This window comes from Lepidochelys kempii, chromosome 3, assembly GCF_965140265.1.
Source record: "Lepidochelys kempii isolate rLepKem1 chromosome 3, rLepKem1.hap2, whole genome shotgun sequence".
NCBI lineage: Eukaryota > Metazoa > Chordata > Testudines > Cheloniidae > Lepidochelys > Lepidochelys kempii.
Window position 1 is genome coordinate 105,542,206 of NC_133258.1, and position 12,343 is coordinate 105,554,548.

The window sequence follows — 12,343 nt, forward strand, 5'->3', positions numbered from 1 at the left end:
AGCATAACTGCTGTGTGTGCCTCCAGGCGGGGGGGCCCAAGGACACTTGGGCCTAGCACGCAGAGCTGCTGCGAGTGCCTCCAGGCGGGCCCCCCAAGGACACCGGGGCCTAGTGCGTGGGGGCTTCATCGACACTCGTGGTCTTCCATCCCCTCGAGTTACCTAGTGGCCGTGCCCCAGTGTCCCCAACAGTGTGATGTGCCTAATGCGGGTGTTTAACATGGTCCTCCAAAAGCAGTGAAATTTTAATTCCTGCGCACGTCTAGGGTGACCAGGTGTCCGGTTTTTGACTGGAACACCCGGTCTAAAAGGGACCCTGGCAGCTCTGTTCAGCACCGCTGACTGGGCCATTAAAAGTCTGCTCGGTGGTGCTAAGGCAGGTTAGTCCCTACCTGTCCTGGCTGGCACCGAGCTGCGCCCCGAAAGCTGCCAGCAGGTCCAGCTTCTGGCCAGGGGAGTCCACACGCTGCCCCCAACCGGAGCACTGGCTCTGCACTCCCCTTGGCCAGGAAGGTCTGTCGGGGGACTTGGGGCTCAGATCTCACCGGGTGTGATTTCCAGTGAAGGCGATGGCGCTAGAGAACCCCCCCCCCCACACACACACACTCTCTGTCTCGCCGGGACAGACACATCTCTGCAGAAGTGGCAGCCCGGCTCGGCAACCCTCCCGTTACTAGTGCTCGGGGTAACCCCCCCGGGTGGCCCGTTTCCGCGCATGGTACTAGTAAAGCCGCCGTGTAATCTCTCGCCCTGCTGCAGAGAGTCGGGCCCCCTTACAGCCCCATCACCGCTCGGGGCGCCCCCCCCCCGCGCTTTCATAGCGCGCCCAGTGGCGGGCAGGCGCGGCACGGCCCCGCGGGGAGGGACAGAGCAGGCTGGCGCCGCCACCTCCCCGCCCGTCTCCACGCCGTTTGGCCCGGCCCTCAGCTCCACCCAGCCGGCTTATCCCCGGGCAGCCCGGAGCTCGCGCAACTCCGAGCCACCGCTCACCAGCTGCCAGGAATCGCGGGGGGCAGAAAGCCGCTGCAGCCCCCGCGCCGCGCCTCGCCTCGCCTGGGGAAGGGCCGCTCGGAGCGGGTCCCGGGGCTGCCCGCGGCTTGCACGGCGGGCGCATTTCCCCGCCTTCCCGCAGCGGGGGCAGCCTGCTGGTGCCAGGGGCCGAGCCCCAGCGGGCGGCGGGTGTGCCCAGCTCCGGGGGTTATGAAACCTCGCCGCCTGGCCCGCCCCCAAGCAGCCGGCAGGCTCCGGCAGACAGAGGTTTGGGCTTGCCGGGGGGACAGCCCGCTGGGGAAGGGCAGGGGGCGCATTTGGGTGGGAGCTGCTGAGGCAGAGAGACGGTGCTGGGCTGGCCCGGCCCCGGGATGGAGGGGGAGGGGGGAAGAGAGGTGCTGAGCTAATCCCAGCCCTCCCGCCACGGCTGGGTGGGTGAGGTGCACAGAGGGGGCTGAGTGCCCTGCTGCGGGTGGGGGCTAGGGTGGCCAGACAGCAAGCATAAAAAAAATCGGGACAGCAGTTCAGGGGGGTATAGGCACCTATACAAGACAGGACTGTCCCTATAAAATCAGGACATCTGGTCACCCTAGGTGGGGCTCAAAGGGAGAGGGGCTAGGGAAGGCCCTCCTAACTTCGCTCTGCTTTAATTTCCCCAGGATGCTGAAGCCCAACAAACAAGCTGTCGCCTCCAGGCTGGAGCTGCCCAAGTGGACAGCGGTACCAAGCCAGGTGAAATTCCTCTTAGCAAAAAGGAGAGGGGGCCCTGCTGTCTGTGCTAGAACACCCCATTTCTCACTCATTTTATTTGCCTTCCTTTCTGGTCAAATATGCCAGGCTTACGTCTCACCAAAATAGGGGGCATGGCAGGGAGCTTGAGGTAAAGCACTTTAGTCCTAGGGCTTAGGAGAGCAGAGGAAATAAGTGTGATTAAAAAAATAAGAGTCAAACTGCAGGACTTCAGGTTGCTAGAACTGTTGGCGCTCTGTGGGCTGTGTTATATAAAAGATGAGACAAGACGATCATAATGGGCTAAATGGCTAATGATCATAACATCCTAAATGGCTCATCTTCAGCTTGGGATAACCATTGTGGAAAGTGGGGGCAAGGGGGGAGTGCAGAAGTCAACTTGGACAGGAATTTTAGTTATTTCCTGCTCACTAGAGAGATACAAGATACCACAGTGCAGTAGGTAGGTTTTTGCAGTAGCTATGACATGGTGACTTGCATAAAAAACGTTATGCAATGCTATAGTTCTGGGGTGTTTGTTTCCACCTGCAATTGGAGCCATGCAAACCAATAATCTCCATGGTGTCAGGACTAGCTAGCTATTCCTCTAGGATGAAATAAAATACAGAAAACTAACCTAAAGGCAACAACAATCTTGCATGTTTAAAATAAAATGCAAATAAATGCAGAACTTAAGGTTGCTGTAGCCACATTAAGTACACAGTCAGGTTGATTTAGGGTTATAAATCAAAATTGTGTAAACAGAGGTTTCCTAAACTTAAAAATCAGTAGAACTATTTCTACGGAATTCTTGTAAAGGCAAATAAAATAGCTGGTTTACACTTCTTTTGCTCTGGATTTGCAATCCTACTGTGACAGCCTTTTGCTAACTAGAGTTGGAAAAGATGAAATAGGGGAGTTTATATTTTGTGTTGCAGTTTGGTCAGCAAAAATACACAGTATACTTGTATTGCTTCCCATTATTTTAATGTCTGAAAGCTTTTCTAGAAGATGAACAGTTAGTGCACAGCAGACTAGCATGTAAATCTACCTTGCACTAGCATGCCATGCACTAAGTTTCCATGTGGACCCTCTTGCTGTGCATCAGATGTTCCCTAGTGCACATTGAACTACTCGTAGATCAAAGCGTACTAGGGTGGTTTTGGTGTGCAGCAGCAGGGTCTTCATAGACAGTGAGTTAGCACTAATTTGCTGTGTGCAAGGTAGTTTTACGGCCCAGCCTGCCATGCACTCACTGTTCTTCTGTGCAAGCTCTGAGAACCTCAAATATTAATGAATTATCTTCAATATCCGTGTAAGGTACAGCAGTACTATACCCATTTTACAGATAAGAAAACTAAGGGGCAGAGACGGTAAGTGATTGCCCAATGTACTATGAGCAATATAGGAATTGAACCAAATCTCCAGAGTTCCTGAAGTAAATTAAGCTCTGGTTCTCCAAACACGTATACAAGTGTGTAACTTTTCTTATGAGTAGTCCCACTGAAGACAAGATGACTACTTCACTGAGAAAAGTTATGCATGTATTTGTGAAATCACAGCCTTAGATTGTTTATGGTTTTCCCCCTTGATAGTGTAAGACAGAGACTGTCAAACTTTGATGTGTGGTCCACTGAAAACTTTATGGCTGTTTCAAGGGACTGGCTGATTAATAGCAGAAAGTTTTATGTCAAATAGAGGTTACTTTGCAATTCAAGTAATCATTGCAGTTGTCACAGAGATCATTCTGAGGTGGTCCAGGTGTTTATGAGGGGAAGTGAGCCATGAGAGGTACTGTAGTAAGATGTGGGTCACAAAAAAAAGTTTGTGAATTTCTGATCAATATATTAATGGTATCTGGTAAGTGAATTTCCCCCCAAAAGTTATTAACCTCATACTATTTCTTTGACTTACTCATATTGCACACTAGACTACATTACTTGTTAGACTGTTTTAAAAAAGTGGTGGTTTTCCTTTAATGCCTTTTTTTTTATAATTTTCTTTTTTTGACTGAGTCAAAGCCCCACACAAACCACCCAGAGAAATTTATTGTTTATTTTTTCTTCACAAAGTGCTGTCAGACTAAAATAAAGGAAGATTAAAATTGTTATGGTAATCTTGGGTTTTAATTATAATAGTAAAAAAGCTTTATTCCAGAGGTTCTTAAAGTGGGGGTTGTGAGGTTATTACATGCGGGGGGGATCATGAGCTGTCAGCTTCCACCCCAAACCCCACTTTGCCTCCAGCATTTATAATGGTGTAAAATATATTTAAAAGTGTTTTTAATTTATAAAGGGGGGAGAGGGTGAAGAGGTCACACTCAGTCTTGCTATGTGAAAGGGGTCACCAGTTCAAAAGTTTGAGAACCACTGTTTTGTTCCCTTTATGTTCTTTACCATTACAGCAATGTGCAACCTGGATAAATCAACACAGGAAAAACTTCCATATATTTCCTGACTTTTTAAAAAATAAATAAAAACTTCATGTTTTGATCTGAACTTGACCTGCAACACTGTTCCAAGCATTGAGCAATAGTTGGGCTCTCTGTTCCTACTGTCTAGTACCTAATCATTTTCTCCAGCAATGTCAGGCTGGTTAATACTCCTCCCCCTTTAAAAAAGTTTGTTAGATAAGGCTAAGCCTGTGGTGTAAAAATGAAGGAATTCTGTTTCTGTGAACACCTAATCACTTATGCTCTGATGCTCATGTGAAGCGCTATTCTTGATAGTTTCTTTTTTTGGTTGTTTACAGGCTTCAGATTATGAAGTCCGGCAGTATGAACCAGCTAAATGGGTTGCCACTTCTGTTAAATCAATGGACTATGATTCAGCTGTCAGCACTGGCTTCATGAAGCTCTTTGACTATATTCAGGGCAAGAATGAGAAAGGTAAGATGCTCTGAACTATACTGCTCAATAATTCAGTGTTTCTAAACTTTTGAAAGCTGAGCGCTTTCAGGAAAGGAAAGCCAGTCCTGTCACTCAGGAACCCTATGTGATGGCAAAGGGTATACCTCTCTTAATCCATACATCTCCACTAGTCTTTTGTGCTCCTTCCACACCTGACTTTGGGAATGCTGGTGGTTATGGTATAGATCTTCCTTCTGCTTTGAGCAGTGAAATAGTTAATGTGGACAATTAAAGTACCATCGGTGTTAGCAGCCATTGTTTCAGGCTCTGTGCAGACTCAGGGAAAGGTCTCTGTATTAGTTAACTAAGAAACACTCTTTAGTTTTGAAAGTTATAACAGTGAGGTTTTTGTTTTTTTTAAAGACTCTAGAGGCCAGTTGGTCTTTCTGCACACCCATCTTGCAAATAGTCCCTCACTCCACCCAGGTGGATACACACTGTACACTTTAGGAAACACTTCCTTAACAAAGCATAGAATCATAGAATATCAGAGTTGGAAGGGACCTCTGGAGGTCATCTAGTCTAACCCCCTGCCCAGAGCAGGGCCAATCCCCAACTAAATCATCCCAGCCAGGGCTTTGTCAAGCCTGACCTTAAACTTCTAAGGAAGGGGATTCCACCACCTCCCTAGGTAACGCATTCCAGTGTTTCACCACCCTCCTACTGGGAAAGTTTTTCCCAATATCCAACCTAAATCTCCCCCACTGCAACTTGAGACCATTACTCCTTGTCCTGTCATCTGCTATCACTGAGAATAGTCTAGATCCATCCTCTTTGGATCCACCTTTCCGGTAGTTAGAAGCAGCTATCAAATCCCCCCTCATTCTTCTCTTCCATAGACTAAACAATCCCAGTTCCCTCAGCCTCTCCTCATAACTCATGTGTTCCAGACCCCTAATCATTTTTGTTGCGCTTCGCTGGACTCTGTCCAATTTCTCCACATCCTTCTTGTAGTGTGGGGCCCAAAACTGGACACAGTACTCCAGATGAGGCCTCACCAATGTCAAATAGAGGGGAATGATCACTTCCCTCGATCTGCTGCAATGCTCCTACTTATACACCCCAAAATACCATTGGCCTTCTTGGCAACAAGGGCACACTGTTGACTCATATCTAGCTTCTCATCCACTGTCACCCCTAGGTCCTTCTCTGCAGAACTGCTGCCTAGCCATTCGGTCCCTAGTCTGTAGCTGTGCATTGGATTCTTCTGTCCTAAGTGCAGGACTCTGCACTTGTCCTTGTTGAACCTCATCAGATTTCTTTTGGCCCAATCCTCCAATTTGTCTAGGTCCCTCTGTATCCTATCCCTACCCTCCAGCGTATCTACCACTCCTCCCAGTTTAGCGGCCGCAAACTTGCTGAGGGTGCAATCCACACCATCCTCCAGATCATTAATGAAGATATTGAACAAAACCGGCCCCAGGACCGACCCTTGGGACACTCCGCTAGATAGCGGCTGCCAACTGGACATGGAGCCATTGATCACTACCCGTTGAGCCTGACAATCTAGCCAACTTTCTACCCACCTTGTAGTGCATCCATCCAGCCCATACTACTTTAACTTGCTGACAAGAATACTGTGGGGGACCATGTAAAAGGTTTGCTAAAGTCAAGGAATAACATGTCCACTGCTTTCCCTTCATCCACAGAACCAGTTATCTCATCATAGAAGGCAATTAGATTAGTCAGGCATGACTTTCCCTTGGTGAATCCATGGGTCTTCCTTAGTACCTAAATTGCAATAAGCAGCAGCATTTAAAGGGGCTTTATTAAATCTCTCTTAGTAGTGGGTATAGGAAAAGTTAATCATATTTAAATGGCATCTGGAATAGATCAAATACTAAATACCCTTAATACTACCAGGGGCTCCTATCCCCTATAAGCTTGACTTCTGATTGATTGCTATTGATGGCTGAATATATTTGTATTTTAAGCTATTGAAAAAGGTAAACAATAAGCGACAAAGCATTTTAAGCATGTTATGCCTTATCATGGGGTTTACTTATCACTGGGCACCTCGTTGTGGTAGCCCGGGCAGAGCTCATCCTCAGACGCTGATACACCACAGGGCGAGCAAGCCAAAGGGGGTCTCTCAGTGGAAACAGGTTACTCCTTCTTGGAGACTTGGCCCTCTGGCCAGGTTACTATAGTCTTCTCCTTCCCAGGTAATGAAGATGCACTGGACAAACTGTCTCAGTCTTCTGATCCACTGCCAAATAAGTGCCACTTTCCCAGTGGACAGCAGGAGAACCCAGGCCTATCCACTGCCCCAGGTTCCAGCCCAGGGACCCTCTGCCTAGCAACCATGCTATACTCAAGCTCTGACCTTGTTGCTATTTTCCTGGGCTCTTTCCTAGTTTACTTCCCCAGCTTCTGCTCCTGGGGAGCTCTCTCTGTGGCTACTTCCCCCCACCCCAGTCTTGTCAGATTCTGTAGTCTGAGGCAGGATCCTAGTTTTACTGTCTCCCCAAACTGCCATAACACCCTTCTTTAGGCAGCAGAGCTCCTCCTTGTAGCTTTCTTTATAAGCCTAGCCCAGCTCCTCCCCCAGCTGGGCTTCATCAACCATCATCAGTCCCTGGCTTCCTTCCAGGTGCAGCCTAATAAAGTTAATTGGTCTGCCTTCCCTCTTCAGGCTGTGTGTTGGGTAGACACCCCATCACATGCATTAACAGTTGTAATTTTTTCCAAAAGAAATATTTGTTGATGTTAGTGGTTAATTTTGGGTAAAAGTGTTAGTAGTAAATTCCAATTACTTTTCCTCTATTCTGTCTGAATTTATATCATATGTCCTTTTTTATTTAGCAAGCTGCTTAAATGTGTTTTTAATTTATAAGGGGGCAGGTTGCACTCAGAGGCTTGCTGCGTAAAAGGAGTCATAAATACAAAAGTTTGAGAACCACTGTCGTAAGGCATAAAAGCCAACATAGTAGTGTGTCCTTTTAGGAGTTAGGATAGCCGAGAGGAGATGCTCTTATGGCTTTAAAAATATTTAACACCCTGAATACTCCTAACAACAGCAGGGAAGAGAAACATTCAGCACATGAATGCTTCTAAGTTTACCCTGCCCCTTTCTTCCCCACCCCCTCACTTCAAAAGCCCTTTCAAATACACTTATCATACCATTCACAATACTACAGTGTTCCACTGGAAGAGGAGCCAAGGTGGAGGAAGGTAAGTGGCTTTCTTTAAGATATAAGGTGATAATCACAGGGTGTACTCACTGCTAGTAGCATCTCCTCCTGGTGACTACCTTTTGCCAGATGCTGCCCTTGTCTCTGCCTGGTTTCTTTCACCCTGCAGCCCCTATCACTCCTGGAGCTGCAGCTTTCTGTTCATGGCTTGGTCCTCCAGCCAGGTCATTAAGGTCCTCCCCATCTGGGGAATTCAACTTCCTTCCAGACGAGCTGTCATCTCCAAGTGGTGACTTCACAGTGGCTGGTAGGGGAACTCTGCCCTACCCTCTACATTGGGTACAAGCCCAGGGACCCTGTAACAAAAGCCAAGGTCTGTACAGTCCTATCCCTGGCTGCTGTTTCCCTGGGCTTTTTCCTACTCATCTAGCTTCCCCCTCTTTCTGGGTTTACCAGCCCTCCTCCCAGAGAGAGATAGTAGACTACTTCCTTATAAGCCCCTTACTGCTCTTGGGCTTTATACAGGCCCCTCCTGTTCCTGCCCAGCTGAGCCCATTTCCAGTTAGTGGCCTATTCCCTGTCTCCTTCAGGTGCAGCCTGGGCAGTTAATTGGCCTGCCTAGCCACTTCAACCCTCCAGACCTGGTGGGGAGAGAACCCCATCACAGGAATATTTCTCAAAACTCCTACACCCCCTTGAGAGAGAAACTCCCCACAACCAGGCCTTTATAACTAAAAACAAAATAGCTAACTCTTCCTCTCCAGTAGGCTGGTTTCAGCAGATGCTGAAGTGTCCCAGCCCACTGCATACTGGTACATCAAAGCTGTATGAGCTGGTTCATGTGACTTTAGAACCTGAAAATTAGTTTGAAACCACTGATGTGCTGAATATTCCTCTTCCTCACTGTTATTTTGGGGCATTCATCAGTGATTGACATGTAGTTTATTTTTGATACAGTTATAAATTATTTTGCTCTGCAGCACAGAACCTATACAAAGGTCAGATATAGCTGATGATGCTCACTTTTATAAAAATCAACTGCAGCTGCCCTAAAACAGCCAGAGTGTAGAGGGCATTTCCTACCAAATGACGAGTTAAGTTTAAGTTAATAAACTTTGAACCTAAAACTACTTGACCGTGGTCCTCTAAAAAAGAAAAAAGAGTTAGGCTTCATTGTGCTTTTGTACTGCATAAGTCTTTTTTCAATTTTGAGTTTAAAAAAAAAGCTGTCTCCAAGATGACCTTTTGATAGCAAGTATTGACTAGCCCAAGACTATGGGTATGTATACACTGCAGCTGGGAGCGAGCCTCCCAGCCTGGATAAAGAGGCTGATGCTAGCATACTAAAAATAGCTGAGTGGACATTGTGGCTCCTGTGATCACTTGGTCTAGCCCCGTGAGCTCAAGCCAAGCGGGACCCAAGCCTGCACCAGGGCCACAAGGGCAACACAATTATTTTTAGTATGGTAGCTCAAGTATCTGGCTGGGCTGGAGGTTTGCTTCCAACTGCAATGTAGACATATAGCAGCATGTAGAGTACAGATGTTGCACAACCCCCAGGCAGGTTTAAAGAGCAGTGTAGATGGTGAGGCACTGCTTAGGCGAGTAGATACGCACCAAAAGCCTTAGGCTATGTACCCTACATGGTTCTCTGCACACCCAAGCCATTGCTCCCTTGTATACACTGCTGTATTTAGCAGTGTAGGGGCCTGCTGCCTCCTCACTGCCAGAGCCTTTTCCTGCCCCAGAGAAAGGCTCCAGCAATGGGGAAAGACTCTGGTAGGGAAAGGATCCAGCAGAGGGAGGCGGTGGGGAAAGGTGCAGGAGCCTTTTACTGCTGTCTCTCCTCTGCCAGAGCCTTTCACAGCGTGGATGCAGCCTACCTATCACTGCGGCATTTAGCTATACGTACCCTACATGCTGCTGCAAGGCTTAAGAAGTTTGGTCTGTGGTAGTGGAATGTCAACAATCGAGACAAAGGGATCTACTGCATACAAGCAGAAATTTGCCCTTATGCATTTCCTTTAAAAAATATTACAAGCAGACAAGATAATCCTAATACAATGCAACAATGGAAAAAACACGTATGAATTAAAACTATCTTTTCTTAAATATAAATCAAAGGCAACCTCTGATAAAGCCACCACTGTGTTCTCTTTCTTGACACTCTACATTATCTGGCCTGATATTTGTGACAGAGCTGTAGCTGTTGCTTATTTGCCTCTGATAGGGATGAAGATAGAGATGACAGCTCCAGTAACATGCCACGTGGAACCTGGTGCAGGCCCATTCTGCAAGTCCACTATTACAGTTTCTTTTTATATACCATCTGATCATCAAGCTGATCCACCTAAGCCATCTGAGTCAGACAGTTTCATTGAAAACAGACCAGAAATGACTGTGTTTGTCAGGTACGTATTAACTAACTACTGCAACTCTGCAAAGTACACGTAGTAAATCTGTGTGCACAAGACAGCTTATATATGATCAAAAATCTTTTTAGTCCTCAAAAGAAGAGGTAAGTCCTGACACTTTCTAAAAATATAGCAACGCAATGTGATATTCTTCAGCTAAACTGTGGCTGCCACCTTGTGGCAGTCAGTTGAGGAATAAGATGGTGCATGCACATGCTTTATTGAATGAGTAATTCACTTTATACTAGCCAGGGGGTCCCCAAACTTTTCATGGTTTTGACCCCCATACCTTTGTCCACCCCACCCCACCCCGTGGGAGCTGGGGCTGTGAGTGGGGCATGGACAGGAGTAAGGCGGCCAAGGCTGGGGGCAGGTCTGAGGCCAGGAGCAGGGCTAGGAATGGAGCTGCAGCCAGGGGCCAAGGCTAGGGGCAAGGCTGGGGTTGGGAGTGAGGCTGGAGCCGGGAGCAGAGCCCCGCCCAGGCCACAATGGGGTCTGTGGCCGGATGCGGAGCCGCAGCCAGTAACTGGGGCTGCAGCTGTGGTTGGGGCCAAAGCAGAGCTGGAAGCAGAGCGGGGCTGGGTGGCGCTCCTTTCCCACCCCCGCATGGGGACTGGCCCGGGCTCTGCCGCACTCTTTTCCCTCTCCCTCCCCCACTGGCAAACATTCCTCCATGATGTGCCCCACAGTTTGGGGACCACTGTACTAGCCTGTAATTCAATCCAAATCTCTGTATCCTCAGAACCTTTTTCACATGAGCCCAGTAAGTATAATTAGTATACAGAAGTCACATGTCCTGAAAATATTTTGTTGAACATCCCGAGATGGAGATCATCTTGCATTCTTTTAAAAAAATTTATATTTTACTGTATATTAATGAAAACATCGTGAAAGACTTGGGATTGGAAAAAACACTGTACTTTTCCCAGTTTAAAATAGTTAAGAATATATGTTCAAGTAGACAGCAAAATGTTAATTGATGAATTTCCCCACTGCCAAATCTAAACCAAAACAAGTTGTTCTAAGACAAAGTTAACTTTCAGGCATAAAGTAACTAACTTCATTTTCCATGTAAGCTTCAGGTCGTATTTTTCCATAGTTACAAACTACTGAAAAAGAAAATTTAAATGAGTGCTGGGGAAAGCGTCCCATCTATCCATCCCTGTTCTTGAACATTAATCCTGGGTGTTCAAAGCCACGTTCCTTGGAATTTTGTTTTTCACAGTGGCACTCTCAGGACATCAAAACAACACCCTTTACAAGTACAAAATAAGGCATGTGGTCATACATTTTACATTTACACCAAGAGGAACAGCTCTCATGAAGGCTTGAAGATACCCCATTTTCCCATTGGTAAAGTCTGTTACTGTGAAATTATCTTAAAGGAAGTTGCAGAAGCTTCATCATATGAAACAAACAAAACTGGACAAAGTACTAGAAAACGGGCTGTAGGGAACAGTCCCTGAAAGGACTGGACTATATGGTTTCAAAAAATGACTGCTGACCCATGCTGGATTTAGACAAGCTGCATAGAGAACAAGCTTAGATTTATTAGTGATAATCTTTCTTCATGTTCTCTTACTGTTTATTATTATTGGCAGGTCCTTTGGAGGATATTCCAGTGCCACAAAGAACCAAGAAGAACTACTGACACTAGCAGAAAGTTTGAAGCGGGATGGGAAAGTGTTTGATGAAAAGGTCTATTATACTGCTGGCTATGACAGCCCTTTTAAATTGCTTAATAGACACAATGAGGTGTGGCTTATCAAGAGAAATGGAAACCCCAGCAATCAAGAATAGGAAACAAAATACTTTCTTTAGAGACAGAAGTTCAGTTTATTCAGACATTTTTTTTTGCCTGGGAATTGTATGTAATAGTTTTTAACATATAGACAGATTATAATGTATCAGATTTCAAACGTGCCTCTTCTAGAATGACAGTACAGTTTCCCCCATTCTGTCAATTGTATGAGAGTGATCACACTTTCAGTTAGAGTAGAAAGCCATGAAATTTTTCCTGTTTTCCTGTTCCTTCCACTTCACACCATGTTCCTTATCTCCCTCCCTTTAAAATCCATCACTGCAATTTAGCACACAGCTAGAGAGGTTGCTACAGCATAACACAGGGAACTCTTCCTATGTATTCTGTGGCTACACTCTTTACTGCA

General features: G+C 46.4%; 1 protein-coding gene across 1 annotated transcript in view; it reads left to right on the forward strand.

The window, feature by feature from the left end:
* Positions 1-899: 899 nt before the first annotated feature.
* HEBP2 (heme binding protein 2) overlaps positions 900-12,343 on the forward strand; it is a 28,075-nt gene continuing 16,631 nt past the window's right edge. Inside the window, exons 1-5 of the mRNA XM_073337460.1 lie at positions 900-1,257; positions 1,650-1,722; positions 4,471-4,606; positions 9,992-10,172; positions 11,777-11,873. Coding sequence (XP_073193561.1) covers positions 1,651-1,722; positions 4,471-4,606; positions 9,992-10,172; positions 11,777-11,873 — 486 coding nt within the window. The 5' untranslated portion in view covers positions 900-1,257; position 1,650. The remainder of the gene's footprint in view (positions 1,258-1,649; positions 1,723-4,470; positions 4,607-9,991; positions 10,173-11,776; positions 11,874-12,343) is intronic.